Raw genomic sequence first — 17,240 nt, forward strand, 5'->3', positions numbered from 1 at the left:
GTGTTTGGCTTGTGGTATTGCTTGTTTTGTAAAAACACTACAAAAATGGTATGCTCTCCTAACTGCAAGAGTCTGGGGAATGTAGCAGAGCATTGCTTTTCTCAAAATTCATAGAAGCCATTGCCGTACCAAGCCAACCATGTCCAACACATACCTTTTTTTTCAGTCATTTTCCCGCTTTCCCCCATTCGATGGCAGTTTCCCCTACCTAGTTGTTGCCTGACCTATGCAAATCACCCCTTCCTAAACTTGGAATTTTGTCTACTTTTCAGAAATATATGCCTTTCTGTCCTCCAATTTGGCTTTCCTGCCCTTTTCTTCCATTCCGCCCATGCATGTCCAATTGGCAAAAATGGCAAAAATCGCCTACCTCTCACAAAACGGTTGATAACGCCATCAAAATATTTTTTTTCCATTTCCACTCAACCTGTTCCTGAAAGCCAACACATTGGGGAACTCAGCACAGCAAACCATTTGTTCCTATCTCTTACAAGGAAAAAACCACAGGCTTCTTTGTATATCATTTTATTGCCATTTTTTTTAAAAAACCCAACATTTTCGCACTTTCTCCTTATTTTCTCTCACCCCCCTACAGCAACCTGGGATTCCTGGGTGGCGTTACGACCGCCTACATGTGGGAAAAAAAGGAGCCAAATTTGGCCGAGATATCTCATGTAACAAAAAAGTTACAAGCCATTGAATGGCCACATACCAAAATCACCAAAAAAGGCTCTGTCACTGGGGAGAAATACCCATGGCAGTTAAAGGGTTAAACTCACATTTGGGACTAACAGTAAGGATGGATATTGCTCGCAGTTGCAGCCTGTACTCCCAGATTGTCATGAGGCGGACACCTGGTTAGGAATTCTGGGTCAGGGTGGGCTGGTTGTACCTCTTGGAAAAATCCTTGTGGACTGCTGACCCCAAGAAGTGAGTCTTCCATAGCTCTAAGAGAGGATTTTTGATGGCATCATGTAATGGCAGGACGGGTTCAATGGATGTGCCCTTATCTAGAATGCAGTCAAGTTACATTCCGTTATGTCACCAGGTTGGGTGGGGGGGCGCGCCAACCTAAGTCATCCGTCACCTTAGCCATAATTTTCCTATATGACACATTTGTATGGGATCTAGGATCTCCCAGTGGGAATTCCACCTCAGGAGAGGTGTCCAAGCCACCTGCGTCATGCATGGCCAAGTCCAAGTCAGACAACCTCTTTACCACATCCTGGACGGCCTCAGGATGTAGAGGACGACATATGGGCTCAAGCCTGAAAGGAATCGGATCATCCCAATCTCAAAAATGTCCTGAAAAGAGGACATCAAATCCCTAGTAGATTTTGGGATGAATCTACTTGAGGGATCCTCAACTGTCTTTGATGGTTTAGGTTGTGACGTTGATGTCGCCGATGGAGCCAACGGAACGTCAAAGAATGCATCCGCTGCCGATGGCATCAATATCTTCGATAGTCAGATCAAGGATTTCACCAGCCTTGCGCTCTTAGACGCACAAGATTTTTGGGGAGATGAGTCCCTGGCAGCCTTGTTGGGCTCAGAAGTCTTCTTCCCGGAGGAAGAGAGAATGAACGGGGCCGCTTTCTCAAAGACCTGCATTATCTTGATGCAAAACTCTTCCCACTTTTCTGCTGAAGCGGATGATCAACCCAGTGGCAATTTGGAGGCTTTCTCCTTTAATGCCTTCGGAGTCATTACTTGACACAAGCCGCAATCCGCCACTATGTGGCCGGTACCTAAGCACCACAGACAAACTCTGTAAGGATCGGAAAACAAATTGTTTGCACCGCAATCACAGCACTTTTTGTAACTAGAGGCAGAGGGTCTTGGAGTAGACATGATGTAAAGTTTGCTAGAAAATTCGAAAGATTTTTTTTTTTTTTAGAAAACGGGGTGTGTCAGAGGGTTTCTGGAGCAAATTTCCCCAGGAGCATGCTCGGCATGCGGAAAAAAGGAACGGAGATCAGGGGCGCCAAGTAAACTATTTGTACCCACATCTACGTCATGTCTGGGCATGGAAACGGCAACTCGATGGCCATCGACGCTAGTGTGCACGATGCGCCCCGCTGGGGAAAAAAAAGGTTCATAAGGAGAATAAATATATAAAATGAAGAATTCCGCGGGGGAAACAATCCATTCGAAATATAGGCACTCTTTTTTGTAGTCGCTGTATTGTAAATCTTTAGATGGGATTTGGGTTTATTAATTACCATACCCTTAGGCGTCATAAAGACCACATATGCATTTACTACCTGTTGATGGGCGATAGGGTCCTACCTAGGGGCACCACGCCGTCTGCATATGATGGGCTCAGAATTAGCAGATTGAAATTGCCTTCTTTAGAAATAAATCTAACGCACACAGGTACATTTTAAAAAGTAAAGGGATATAACACACCTGTAATGAACACCTTGATTAATAAAAAAAGTAGGGGTACATTTACCATCAATACCATACATAAGAAAGTGCTGTAGATGAGTAAAGTTGACTAAAAATACTCAATAACTCGAGGTCAATGCCCAATTTATGTAAATGATTCCAGAACAGAGCTCTATCCCCTTTATCAAATGCCATGGACAAATCCATGACAGCAAGATAGAGTGTTCCTCCAATACTTGCTTATAAAGGGAGAGAAAGGAAGACATTGCTGTGTTGTACCCATCCATGGGCAAAAACACAATTGGAAGTCTGGCAATTATTGTATTTCAGCGCCCAATCATATAATTTAGAACAAATAAGCGTGCCCAAAACGTTTAAAGAGGCGTCACTGAAGGAGATGGGTCTAATAACAGGTAGGCTTATAATGTTCATCCTTGGTGGTACTGAGATGCCCGGTATCTGGTAATTTACGTGAGATTATAATATTTCTGAACACATTCCAAATTAGCTGACCCTACACCATCCATACTTGATTTGTAGAGGTCCCTGGGAGTGCCTTTGGCAGTGGCAGGATCATGAATAGATTTAACAACCAGAGGCAGGGTAAAATCCTCTGCTAATTTTCCAAGACTATTCCAGGTCTCGTTATTGACTCCAGTTACTGCTATCCGCTGAACACAGTTACCAAAATGTCAAAGCCATTTACCTTTTGAAATGTTACCATTAGTTGGCTCTCCAATAACAAACATTGGAACTCCTGTAATGTGTTAACAGCTCATTCCACCTGGCCCTCTCATAAGTACGACTAGCCTTGTACAGCACAGTCTTATCATTTAAACAACCTTCTTTTAACACATTCACATTTACCGGTGCGCTTCTGTCGGCAATCATTAAATCCCTTTTAGCATGTCTACATCCTTTCTTTCAAATAGCATGTTTGTGGGACTAGCTTACCACTTCGAGTAGTTAGAACTTGGTGAACGATAGAATTGAATGCGTCAAATGCTTTATCTGGTTTTCTTTGCCAATGTATCCATGGTGGAAGGGCCTCGCCATAGTGATGTGTCTACTGCTTAAAGGGGGCAGGCATGGCATGATCACTTCCCACCTAGTGTGTCCTTTGAAATCAGTTTGATGAATCCCGGGGGAGCAATTGGCACATCCATGTAATTTTAGTTCTGCTACATTACTTCATCAATTTCAAGGACCTTTTGTCAACTGGGTATGGACCATTGCACTCTAGAGTTACTAATTTCAACAGGGCACTGTCACTCATACGGTTCCTTCCACTACCTACAGAGAATTCTGCATGGAAATAGTCATGGAAACCAGGCCAGGAGCACTGCTGTGCCTGAAGGAATGCTCGCAAGTACAGGGCACTGGTGCCCACACGGTTCCTTCCTCTACCTACAGAGAATTCTGCATGGGAGATAGTCCGGGAAGCCGGGCCAGGAGCACTGCTGTGTCTCTTGGAATGCTTCCCAGTACAGGGCACTGGTGCCCACACGGTTCCTTCCTCTACCTACAGAGAATTCTGCATGGAAATAGACCTGGAAGCCAGGCCAAGAGCACTGCTGTGTCTCTTGGAATGCTCCGCAGTACAGGGCACTGGTGCCCGCACGGTTCCTTCCTCTACCTACAGAGAAGTCTGCATGGGAGATAGTCCGGGAAGCCAGGCCAGGAGCACTGCTGTCTCTCTTGGAATGCTCCGCAGTACAGGGCACTGGTGCCCACATTGTTCCTTCCTCTACCTACAGAGAATTCTGCATGGAGATAGACCTGGAAGCCAGGCCAGGAGCACTGCTGTGTCTGAAGGAATGCTCCGCAGTACAGGGCACTGGTGCCAACACGGTTCCTTCCTCTACCTACAGAGAATTCTGCATGGGAGATAGACCTGGAAGCCAGGCCAGGAGCACTGATGTGCCTGAAGGAATGCTCCGCAGTACAGGGCACTGGTGCCCACACGGTTCCTTCCTCTACCTACAGAGAATTCTGCATGGGAGATAGACCGGGAAGCCAGGCCAGGAGCACTGCTGTCTCTCTTGGAATGCTCCGCAGTACAGGGCACTGGTGCCCACATGGTTCCTTCCACTACCTACAGAGAATTCTGCATGGAAATAGACCGGGAAGCCAGGCCAGGAGCACTGCTGTGCCAGCACTGGTGCCCACACGGTTCCTTCCACTACCTACAGAGAATTCTGCATGGAAATAGACCGGGAAGCCAGGCCAGGAGCACTGCTGTCTCTCTTGGAATGCTCCGCAGTATAGGGCACTGGTGCCCACACGGTTCCTTCCTCTACCTACAGAGAATTCTGCATGGGAGATAGTCCGGGAAGCCAGGCCAGGAGCACTGCTGTGCCAGCACTGGTGCCCACACGGTTCCTTCCACTACCTACAGAGAATTCTGCATGGAAATAGACCTCGAAGCCAGGCCAGGAGCACTGCTGTCTCTCTTGGAATGCTCCGCAGTACATGGCACTGGTGCCCACACTGTTCCTTCCTCTAGCTACAGAGAATTCTGCATGGGAGATAGTCCGGGAAGCCAGGCCAGGAGCACTGCTGTCTCTCTTGGAATGCTCCGCAGTACAGGGCACTGGTGCCCACATTGTTCCTTCCTCTACCTACAGAGAATTCTGCATGGAGATAGACCTGGAAGCCAGGCCAGGAGCACTGCTGTGTCTGAAGGAATGCTCCGCAGTATAGGGCACTGGTGCCAACACGGTTCCTTCCTCTACCTACAGAGAATTCTGCATGGGAGATAGACCTGGAAGCCAGGCCAGGAGCACTGATGTGCCTGAAGGAATGCTCCGCAGTACAGGGCACTGGTGCCCACACGGTTCCTTCCTCTACCTACAGAGAATTCTGCATGGGAGATAGACCGGGAAGCCAGGCCAGGAGCACTGCTGTCTCTCTTGGAATGCTCCGCAGTACAGGGCACTGGTGCCCACATGGTTCCTTCCACTACCTACAGAGAATTCTGCATGGAAATAGACCGGGAAGCCAGGCCAGGAGCACTGCTGTGCCAGCACTGGTGCCCACACGGTTCCTTCCACTACCTACAGAGAATTCTGCATGGAAATAGACCGGGAAGCCAGGCCAGGAGCACTGCTGTCTCTCTTGGAATGCTCCGCAGTATAGGGCACTGGTGCCCACACGGTTCCTTCCTCTACCTACAGAGAATTCTGCATGGGAGATAGTCCGGGAAGCCAGGCCAGGAGCACTGCTGTGCCAGCACTGGTGCCCACACGGTTCCTTCCACTACCTACAGAGAATTCTGCATGGAAATAGACCGGGAAGCCAGGCCAGGGGCACTGCTGTGTCTCTTGGAATGCTCCCCAGTACAGGGCACTGGTGCCCACACTGTTCCTTCCTCTACCTACAGAGAATTCTGCATGGGAGATAGTCCGGGAAGCCAGGCCAGGAGCACTGCTGTGCCAGCACTGGTGCCCACACGGTTCCTTCCACTACCTACAGAGAATTCTGCATGGAAATAGACCTGGAAGCCAGGCCAGGAGCACTGCTGTCTCTCTTGGAATGCTCCGCAGTACAGGGCACTGGTGCCCACCGGGGGCATTCTGATTATCTATAGGCAAGTGTTGTTTAAGCTAAGTAGATGGGAAGGCTATTACTGGCAGACAGACATTTGTTTAGGCTATTGCAAGGATGTGGTTTGGGGGTGGTAGAGGGGTTCTTTCACTGCCCCCCAGTGTAGCACAATGTCTGGGGGCATGTGAAGTAGGGAGGCGATAATAAGGCCGGCCCCCGCTAAACAGCTCAGAGCCTGGAGGCGGCGCGAGGCGCCCCGACACTTCATTAGGAAACAAAATATAAGCTTTCCACCCCATTAGGGATGACTTTGGGAGCGAAAGCACATAAGACAGACTCACCTCATCAACAATGCACTGCAAGAGCTGGAGCGGCTGCACGGACACATCACACGGGAAGGCAGGGGGGGGAGCAAGGGAACAAGTATTAGCCCATATGCATTATTTTTACAGTGGGTAGGGAGAGACATGAGAAAATCATTAGTGCAATAAAAAAAACAGCAAGATTAATCAACGGCAGCAAACTCTTATAAAAACACCCAGGCCTCGATGTTCTATTATTTGTAATGGAAGCTAATCTAATACAGGCTGTTAAAGGTTTGCCGTTTCTTCAAAATGCAATTTGCTAAGTTTAAAGCAAGTCAGCCAAGCATGCAGCAGTGAGCAGCCATCAGGACAGCGAAAAGTGAAATTCACCCCCCAAAAAACTCATAAAGATTACCATTAGGGATCGCTGGTTTCTCTGAATCTGGGGTGGCGGAGAGAGAGAGAGAGAAAAATAGGCAATATGTAATTAGCATGTCATAATCAAAACGACTCACTTGGCCACATTATGATCAGTGAGAGAAAATTACGGCATGGCTGGTGGCAATTTGTGGGCATGTGTTAACACAATTTACATAATGAAAATACACAAATGTTAATAGCTAACATCTCATTTATGGGCGAAAGTCAGCAGAATGTTAATTTTCGCGCAACACTTTTTACTGCCCTCCAGGTTGTATTAGAAGACGGGGAGCGTTGGGGGGAGTGGGGGCTTGGAGACATAATCCATTTCTAAAAGAGAGCTGTTTACGATCCAGATATAAATAATGTTTTATACGGCTTCGTTGTGAGCACTGGGCTTAATGTTCCAATCACGGATAATGTTATGAAGTTCACTCTTTTTTGAATTAAAAACCGATTTATTTAAAATTGAAATTAAATCATAGTCAGAAATTATAATTTTTGGTAGGCCGCCAAACTGCAATCGCGGGCACTTCCCTTGCCTAGGCAGTTAGTTTCTCTAGTGGGGGTGCTTTTTTTGGGGAAGGGGTGAATGAGATGAAAGGAAAGTTTAATTATGAGGTTGGAGCCATGTATTCCGAATGCAGAATAAGTTTCAAGGCTGAGCTTTTCTCATCCATGAAACCAGCATAGGTCGGCCTGGCTGGGGTGAAAGTGGGGTGCAGGCTTAGCCAGATGGGCACTGATTCACAGCATGGCAGCCAGAATTCCCAGGTAATGCTTCAATAGACTACAGCAGGGGTGGCATTCGCAGAGATGGATGGGCGAGGCGGGGCCCCAGGGCTTGGGATCAAATGGCAAATGTCCCCCTCAGTGTAGGGAATGGGTACTGCTTACTTGCACACTTTTGGTTACAAAGAGCTTTTCGTGGCAGTACAAAACAAAACAAACAAAAAGAAGAAAAAAACAAAACTAGAATAAAAACTTGAAAGCTTATGAATGGGGCACAGCATTGGCACCGGCTGGCTGGCTGCAGTCTTTGCCCAAGCTCCCATATGTTGTGTCTTGACCCACATGGGCATTGCTGGGCGGCCATCAGTCCCACAGTGCCAGTGGAAGGCTCAAAATCCCTGCCCCCCCCCCCCCACCCGCCCGATTGCTTCTCAATTGGAAGGGGACATCATGAAGCAAAGTCCACTCTAAAACACACAGCAAACCTGGCTTTCAATATTTAGTGCGGCAGCGTGGGCGGCCAGTAGCGTGCTTAGCCCTTTTGGCCATTGGACATTTCAGATATTTAGCGAAGGAAATATCCCCCCAGGAATGACAGGGGATCGTGAAGGTCGCACAGACCCTCCTTAGTTATAATGTTCCTCTCATGGTTATGTAATGGGCAAAGCACAGCAAGGCGTGTGCACCGCCTTCTGCTATATAAGGGTTGCAGCTGCACACGCCGGGTGTCCTTCCGCTCCTCTTTGCTAAGTTGTATCCGAAGACAAAGTTTGTTGAATCTTCAGAGGGCAAACAGGTGTGTGTCTAGTGGATTCCAGAGGGGCGGAGCCAGAATCGTATGAGCTTCTCACTAGTATGCTGGTTGGAGTTCACAGCAGTCCTTAATGGCAACTCTTGTGGCTTTCTGTCGGCTCTTATGAGATCACTCTCCTTAGGATCCCTTAGCCTGATCTCGCTTTCTATAGTCATTGGGCCTCATTACGACCGTGGCGGTCCGGAAATAACGGTGGCGGTAAACCCGCCGCCACCGTTGTTTCCGGACCGCCTGATCCCGACCCCTGCAGGCGGGAGGTGATGTTCCCGCCAGGTCTGACCTGGCGGGTTTAACACCGCCCGCCTGCAGGCGGACGAGGAAACACCGGCAGCATTACAAGATGCTGCCGGTGTTTCCATGATCCCGATTCCCATTGAGTCCCATGGGACTCAATGGGAATGGGGATTTACACCATTCCGCCTCCGTGATTCCCGGAAAACCGGGGTTGTAATGTCCCGGTAATTCCGGGAATCACGGAGGCGGAATGGTAATACGAGTCCGGCGTTAACCAGGCGGTTTTACCGCCTCGGTTAACGCCGGACTCGTAATGAGGCCCATTGACTTGCAATCTTTTCAGAGAAATCTCAGAGCTTTTGATGGCCGTGCGCCTCTCCCAGCATGATCGGGTAGTTTCCCGTTGGTGAATGCCTTATGGTGCCTTCTTGATCTGCTCACTGAAAGATGGGATTCCCAGGTCACACTGGGGAGCAAAATATAGGGCAGTAGTGAAGTTAAGCAGTGGCTTTTCACACAACGTGGGCTTTAGTATGGGAGATGGAAGCCTGAAGCTTGTGACAAAGCAAACTCTAAGCACATTTTTGATTTTTCCCAGTTATAATATCTTGCCCACAAATCGTTCTAGGTAAGGGAGATCAGATCACCGTGATAAGTGGATCGGAAATCCCAGTCTCGGACGGTTACCCCGGAATCACGTGTAGCGCGCCTCCACCGATAAGTTGATAAAGATGGTCGCACTTGACAAGGGAGGTGGCCGAGTGTATGTATGTGAAACCTGCCGCTCGAGCAGCTGGTTTTCACTGACCAAAGGACAGTGACCTCTGGGGATGTGTAAATTCGGTCTGTGTTCCACAAGCTCTCTAAGATAGGCAGGGCGCACTGAGTGTGAGCTGTGTGAGACAGACATGGTATCAAGAGAGACTCAAAGGGATCTGTTTAAAAACCTTTATTTACTAAGGTTCCTGGGTTGGTGGAATGCCCGACTTGCCCCAAGTCTAAAGGGATGGATCCCTTAACTGATGTTTCCAATGGCCATCGTCTAATAGTCCAAAATAAAAGTTGATCTGCGTCTAAACCTATGCCTGCCCTTATGCTTTACAAAAATGTGAAAACAGACTTCAGAAAAGGAAAAAGTTGGTTTTAGGTGGTCTTCTCACCAGGTGTAATATTGTCAATGTCACACAGATGAGATCACTCAACAGGGCTGTTCGTAAGACCTTCTTCACAGGGCCCTTGCAGTGATTTCAAATGATGCCTTCAGTGTCTTGAGTTCCTTGGGGTTCCCTTTCCCAAGTTTCAATTTGTTCAATTTCCTTTCCTCAATGGGCCCCTAATGGTTCCCTTCGCCAAGCTCAGGCCTCTTCCAGCTTTCAAAACACAAAGTCTACTTTCCCCAATAAGCCTCTTGGGGTTCCGGTACCCAAGCGCAGGCCTCTTTTTTCTCCTTTGTTTGCTTTTTGGTTTTTACACAGAATATCCTATGCAATATAGTACAAATGTAGAAAAGACAGTCACATCAATACAAAATTACTTCATACAGAGTTAATAACAGAATCATTTTGTAAATATATCTATAAAAATGGAGTAACAATAAGAGAAAAAAGTACTTAAGACCCTACAATAAATGGAATTACATCACATCGAAGAAATCCATCAATAATAATAAATGAAAAAAGAAAAAACAGTGATTCCATAATGCAACTTAAAAACAAAGAGAAAGGTGCCCTATTTCGCCTCTCAACTTCCACCAGGACCTATTGTGCATACGATAAAAATTTTGTAAACGTAAGGAAATTTCAAATGCACAAGCACACATACTGCAGATAAAAATTGTACAATTTCAATCTTAAGTCCATTTGATGACCCATGCAACATTTCCCACCATACATTCTCCACAAAGACTACCCGGATCTAACACAAATTTTGCAAAGCTTTCAACCCTCTGGGCGCCAATAGATGTGCATTCTAACAAAAGATGTTTGAGAGTTTCTTTTGCTTCCTCATCTTTGCAGAGTCTACACAGAAAAGGTACCGTCTCTCTCCGAACTCTAACTTCCATTATCTCTACAGTCAATAAAACATTAAAGCAAAATGTCATATATGCATTCTTCCATAGTAAACTCGGAAAGCGTACCAAGTAGGATTATGGGCTACCTACTCTTGAAATGAGACACCAATGAGACACTAACTGGCAATAGTTTTGTCTTGAGTACTAATTCCATGGTCTTTGCCCAATCTAAATATTGCCCAAGTTGCTTTACATGCATAGGATTTTGTTCAAGACCAGCCCTATTTTGCCTGATTTCCACTAGAATATGAATGCAATTTTCACTCAAATGGGAGATAAAATCTGTCTCCGGACAGCCACGTCTCACATTGGTACCCAATTTTGTAAGCATACTGTTCCCAATTTTTGATTATAGTTTCCTATACAAAGACATACATTTGCAGTCCAAGACACTAGCCAGAGATTGTAGGCCAAGCTTGTATGTCAAGGCGGCTAGTGGGACACACTTTGGAGGGCATACCAAAATTGCTCTCCATATTCTGGCCTCCACCTTATTCATATCAATCTGCACACCTACAGGTAGTAACTCCAGTCCGTAACAGAGTTTTGGGACAACCTTTAACTACTTTAAGCATATAAGTGGAGTTAGAGAGTATCTGCAGTATTTCCCGGCAATTTTCCTCATCTGCGATGTAAGACGACCAGCCTTCTACAAAATATAGTACAGATAGGAGCATTTCTTGGGATTCTCAAAAACCGGGAAGCCCAGGTATCACATTGATGATCAAATTTCTAATTTAATCCTATTCAGATACCAGCTATACACCGTTTTATTTTTTCGATGTGATAAACACATGATCACTGATTTTTTCTCATTTATCACAAGTCCTATCGAGGACATATATTTGGAGAAAGCCATGAGGAGATGTTGGAGGCAGAGAGGGGTACAGTCAGTTAATAAAAAATCATCTGCATAGGCACACCAACAGATGTTCATGCCCTCCATCTTCAGTGAAATAAAAGAAGCTTCTTCCAAATTTAGACAGACGTCTGAAATATAAATATTGAATAAAGTGGGGGCAAATATGCAGCCCTGGCGTAAACTGTTAAATGTTTCAATAGGACAAGATAGAAGAACCTCTCTATTAAGGCGAACTTGTATTTTTCAACCCTCATGTCAATGGATCAAGATGGTCAAAATATCGGCTGGCAAGCCCCATGTTGATAATTTGTTCCATAGCAATGAGCGATTTACCAAGTCTAACGCTAGGGAAAGATCCATGGCTGCGATGTAGATCGGGCTCGCATTTTTGGATCATGCTTTCTCCTGCATTAGGGAGACGATTAGTTCTCCCACTATCGGTCCAACTTCTTTGCAAAAAACAATTTGTTTAGTTGATAATATTGAGTTCTGCGCCACCCATTCATTGAGTTTCTCCAGAACAAGGCCAGCAAAGATTTTGGCATCTGCATCTAATAATGCGATAGGCCGATAGTTTAGTGGCAGGGAACATCAGCCTTTTTCTAGATAGGGGCTATATGAGACAAGTGCCATGTTGATAGCATGAATTTGGTCTTCAGGATATCGGAAAATAGCACTGCCAGGGCTTTCGCCAAAATCTCTGGATTGGCCTTCAATGTTGCCTTGGCTAGGTGATTAGGGCATGCAGCTCTAGATGGGCTAGATTTTAAAATGAGTCTTGTAATATCCAGTATTGTGAAGTCGCACTTCCACTCACGGTTCAGGAGAGAATCACTCATCAAATAGGTCATGTTTTGAAGACAATGCAGATTAGCAAAGTGTCCTGCCAAAATATCTTCTGCTATAGAGTTAGATTGTTCTATAGTTTTAGCGGATTCTATGTTGTTAATCAGTTGCCAGAAATGCTGTGACGAACCCTCCTTCAGGGTTGATAACATCGCTTCATTATCAGCCGGGAGCATAGTTGCCTTATGCCGTGTTAACCAATTTTTTATCTTTGTTTTTGAACGGTTATTCTTTTCTGAGCCACTGGCAAATTGCTCTTTAGCAGTTTTCTGATCATTCTTTCGGCTTCATTTTTATGATGCTTGACTAACGTCATAGACATGTTTATTTGGAGCTCTCATGAACTTTCTATTTTGAGGTTTATGCGTTTTTACTATCAGATATCAGATCCTCAAGAAAGGATGAGAAGTTTAAATCAGTAAAGAGAATCCCTTCTAGATTCTATCGTATTCTAATGAAAGTTATAAAGAAAAACCTTATTTACCTTTTGTATGTTATCATTGTGCCAAATGATGCGCGTCTTTGCCACATTTACCTCAAGTTTTCTTGGAGTATAAGAACGAGAAAGAGGAATTGTGTTAATAGTTAGAGCCACTTCGAGGATGCGGTGATCGCTCATATCGGTGGACTTAATTTTAAAGGAGTGACTACTTTGAAAAAGGAACTGAGGCATAAAAATATAATCAATGATTGAGGCGTGGCCACCATCAGACCACGTATTGGGATCCAAGTGAGAGTCCAATGTCGAGTTCATTAATAGGAGACCCCAATTTCTAATGGTGGAACACCAAATTTGGCCCTGTAACGATTTTCTGGAGCTCCCTGCAGGGACGCAGCTTATTTGCAAAATGTCCTCCTCCATGTACCATGTAGGTATGAGAATTCCATGATTAGGACAACACTGTGCTTCGGAGTTGATGGAAAAAGGAATATCCACATTTAAATCACCCATTATCGCAAACTGTAGGCCATCATGTTTTAACATTTCATCAGCAATTAATGCGTTCAAGTCTCTAATCGGTGCTTGTAAGTTCAAAGAGGGCTGCCAGCATATGTTTACAAGGAGGATAACAAAAGGTCTGTAGGCTGCATCTATCCTAACACTGACTACTAGAACACTTGGGGGAAATGGAAAAGTATCTCTTATTGATATTCCTATGCCGAACTGAATGGTGATCAGAAGACCCCTGCTCAGCCGTCCAGTTTTACCATTTCTAGCATGCAATTGACGGAACTCAAAACCATCCAAATAGAAATCCTTGGGACATCCAAGTTTCTTGAATACCTTCACAGATTCTGCAGAGGACCAGCACGCCTCTCGGCTCCAATACACAGACCCTTCTTGGGTCTCTGGAGACACGGCTCCCATCGCCATGTTTCGGCTCTTTAGATCTGCCGCTTCTCAGCGTCTCGGCATCTGGTCTCTGGCCTCCGGTCCTGGGCAACCCTGGCATCTCGGTTCCCCTCCCAACTTGCTCTCCTGCTTGCTTTTCTAGTCGCTCATCCAGTTGTGTAAGACCAAACCTTGTAAAGTGAAAAGACCAGTCAAGTGGAGTCAGGTGTGAATGGTTACTATTAAATGCCTGACCCTGCTGGGCTTTATTAGGGGGACAACCTGAGTTCTTTCTAAGGTAGGTTTCCCTTATTTTCCCCATGTTATTATTATGGGCAATCCTTACTGATCTTAGTTAGCTCTTCCTCGTCTCAGAATTTGTTGCAAATGGGGAGAGCGAGATGGAATGGGTTTGGAAATACCCCATGCAAGCTAAGGGAAAGGGCTGTAAAATGAAATGGGATTGGAGATTAGATTGATGGTTAAGTCTATTTACTAGAATACTATTTGATCGACAACAGGGACAGGAACATCTTCTAGCCTTGTGTTTATTTGATGAGATCACTTCCGCTTGTGGCAGAGTATTCATCTCTCTGATGTTTTATCATACAGGCATGGATCTTGATAGTGTACCCTGTGGTCTAGATGGGCAACAGACGAATGGATATTAATACCATGGTCCTGTCTCTGTTGTGCTTGATCTTTCTTCTCACCTGATCTCATGCACTTGACTCTTTTCCTACTGTAACTTGGACCATAAACAATGGGTCTTGAAGAAAGAAAGACAGACACTGTCAGGGTCAAGAGTTGTAAAAGGGTTTGTTCTGCCTAGACGTCCAGGATATTTTATCTTCATCTTCCCTTTTCGTGAGGGAAGGTCGAGGGGTAGGATGGGACTCGGTTAACAATATCCCATGAACAACAAGGGTGGGTAGGATGGAATGGGGTAAAGAAAGGGGGGGGGGGGTGCCATGTCTCACCTTTGGACAGCCACTACACAGTCCCAAAAGACTTCCTGCCCAGGTGATCCTCCCTTGCGGGTCCGCTCCCAGGGTTGGAATCCAAGAGTGATAGCCATTCCCTGGCCACCTGAGCAATGGATCCCCAGGGACTATCAGTGAGAAAAACCTCAGGTTTCTCATAGCTCCATCCACAAAAGGGTATTCGTGGTGCTGGCCTCCATGTCCCTTAGAGTATATATTTCAGCCCGATCCTGTCACGATTTGCTGCGTGTTGATGCATGCATTTCAGAAGTACTGTATGTTAGTCTATTTCGAAAGCATTTGAGGTTTCTGTGTCGAGAGGGTAGCCACTTGTGCCCGTAGTGCAAGGATGCATTGTTCTGATGGTTACTGTCTGCCGGGAAGGGTGTCCAATTGTCATATGTGGGTGACCTAGTTGGTATGCATAATGTGTGTTAGTAATTAGAACCTGAACATGCTAGTGCGGGGCACAGTCAGTGGGGACCTCGATTGGCCTTTGGAGCATTCATAAAGCATTGTCATGCTGACGTCCTGATTGGAGTTCATAACAGGTACTGTAAATGCGAGACATCATGAGACACCAGAAGCAGGAGCCAGACACAGAGGTGGCATGATTCAAAGTGAGATGTATTATAAGAAAAGAAAACCTATCACTAACTCGAGTGTTTCCCATACCTAATAAACAATCTGGGGTCAGTCTAGTCAGAATGTCTGTTCAACTAATAAATCTGTCCTCCGTCCAACTCCTAATCTAGCCCCATCACTACAAACAGAAAATCACAAAATACTATTCAGGAGGATGACTCCCTTCTCTTGAATAACAGAAGGTTTTAACCTTACAAAGATAAACAAATCGGGATGCAAAGAGAATGACTCCCTTTGCCGGACTCAGTTCCAAAAAGGATTTCCAAAGTTTTAGTTTGTCTTATACTCTAGAGGCCGATTTGCCAACTGGGAGAATGTCTCCCTTCTCCTGGTATGACTAGTCCCTTGTTATGATCAACACACCCCTTTCATCAGGTGTTGTAACTCCTGCCACACTTCCCCCAGTGGGAGTAGCACTTTCCTCCTTTGCACCCTGAGTAATGGACCAAAGAACCTCTCTTTGGTTCTCGGATGATTTACCAATGATTCAGAACTTTGAACAGTATCTCTCTTGATGCGATGTGTATGAGGGAGTTTACTTTTGACCCACACTGCACAGTTTTCTTCACCACTACTGTGCCAAGGGTGACCACCCGGACATCAAGATTAGAGTTCTTTCCCCCAGTATCTTTATCTGTATCACTGGGCCAAAGGAGATCGCTTTCGTTGTCTCCGCTACTGGGATAATGGCGATTACTCCAGATGCACAGATTACAGTTTCTGTCACCAGTAGCCTTGTCTCTGTCACTGGGCCAAGGAAGATTACTCCTGAACACTGATTAGAGTCTTGTTCACTAGTAGCATTATATCCGCCATTCAGCCAAGGAAGATTACTCCTGATACACAGATTAGTGTCTTTTTCACTAATAGCATTATATCCGCCATTCGGCCAAGGAAGATTACTCCTGATACACAGATTAGTGTCTTTTTCACTAGTAGCATTATATCCGCCATTCGGCCAAGGGAGATTACTCCTGATGCATAGGTTATAGTTTCTTTCACTAGTAGCCTTGTCTCTGTCACTGGTCTGAGGGAGATTACTCCCGATCCACAGGTGACTTTCTTTTACTAGCAGCCTTTCGCTCCCCCACCCCACGTATTCGCACCGGGTCTCCCGTGCCTCCCTTTACCTTCTTCTGGGATGCGTAACTTCACCAGTTCTTTCTGCGATTGGGGTCTGTGTTGGCGGCTGCTCTGGTTTTCCTGTTCTGTTTCTCCTGTTCCACGATGGTTCAGTGGTCCTCGTCTCTGCATGGTGTTGGCATAGTCATGGAGGTCACACCACTGTTTCTCCTCTCTGGTCTAAGAGTCGGGTCTGCTCCTGGTAGACCCCCAAAGGATTCCCGGCTTGGTGCCGGCATCCTCTGCTCTGCAGTCTGTTCTCAGAGTTTGTAACTCCTGCCTGTGATCTGCTCCACTACTGTTGCTGTTCCAAGTTGGACTTTTTTGTGAAATCCATCGTCTCTCTATACAAATATGCCAGTTCCTCCCTGGTGGACTACCAGAGTCCTTTATTACTTTCAAGGGATTGATCTTCATGCCTCCTCTGGACCTCCTCATCTCAGTATTTGAGTAGTCTACCGTGTTACAATATAACATGTTGGCACTATGATGGGTGTTATAAGAGTGGGGTGAGTAGCTTGGGGTTTCAGATGGAAGGGGGGCCAAGAATGGGAACTACATAATGAATGTCTTGATCCCCAAATGGGGAATGCTCCTCTGGAAGGTCATCTCGCATGTAACCACCCCATGGGGGGATTATTGATTAGCTGCTGCACCCCCCCTAGCCTTATAGGAAAGGTCTCCATCCTGGGGAGAAGTGACATCTTCCCATTTCGTTACATGAAAGCATGTAGTAGCTGCTCCCAAATCACAACGGGAAGAGTATATGGGAAGCTTGCAACTGAGGCTATCAAGTCAACTGAGGAGTGATATTGCGCCAGGAAAAAACTCTGAAGGGATACCTTGGTGCAAAATTGCAGTGAACATCTACAGGAAAATGACAACATAGCAAAATTACACATGCTAATTCAATGTTCGCCTTTTTGCTCATATTTG

General features: G+C 45.8%; 1 protein-coding gene across 6 annotated transcripts in view; it reads right to left on the bottom strand.

Annotated features, from left to right (window-relative positions):
* MAP2K5 (mitogen-activated protein kinase kinase 5) overlaps nucleotides 1-17,240 on the bottom strand; it is a 1,998,137-nt gene that overhangs the window by 601,347 nt on the left and 1,379,550 nt on the right. For all 6 annotated transcript variants that reach the window (XM_069625127.1, XM_069625125.1, XM_069625124.1 and 3 more), the window contains 2 exons: nucleotides 6,658-6,684; nucleotides 6,279-6,311 (listed from right to left, as the gene is read on the bottom strand). In XM_069625127.1, the coding sequence (XP_069481228.1) occupies nucleotides 6,279-6,311; nucleotides 6,658-6,684 (60 nt within the window). The remainder of the gene's footprint in view (nucleotides 1-6,278; nucleotides 6,312-6,657; nucleotides 6,685-17,240) is intronic.

The sequence above is a fragment of the Ambystoma mexicanum genome, chromosome 11 (assembly GCF_040938575.1).
Source record: "Ambystoma mexicanum isolate Mex_15411 chromosome 11, UKY_AmexF1_1, whole genome shotgun sequence".
Taxonomy (NCBI): Eukaryota; Metazoa; Chordata; class Amphibia; order Caudata; family Ambystomatidae; genus Ambystoma; species Ambystoma mexicanum.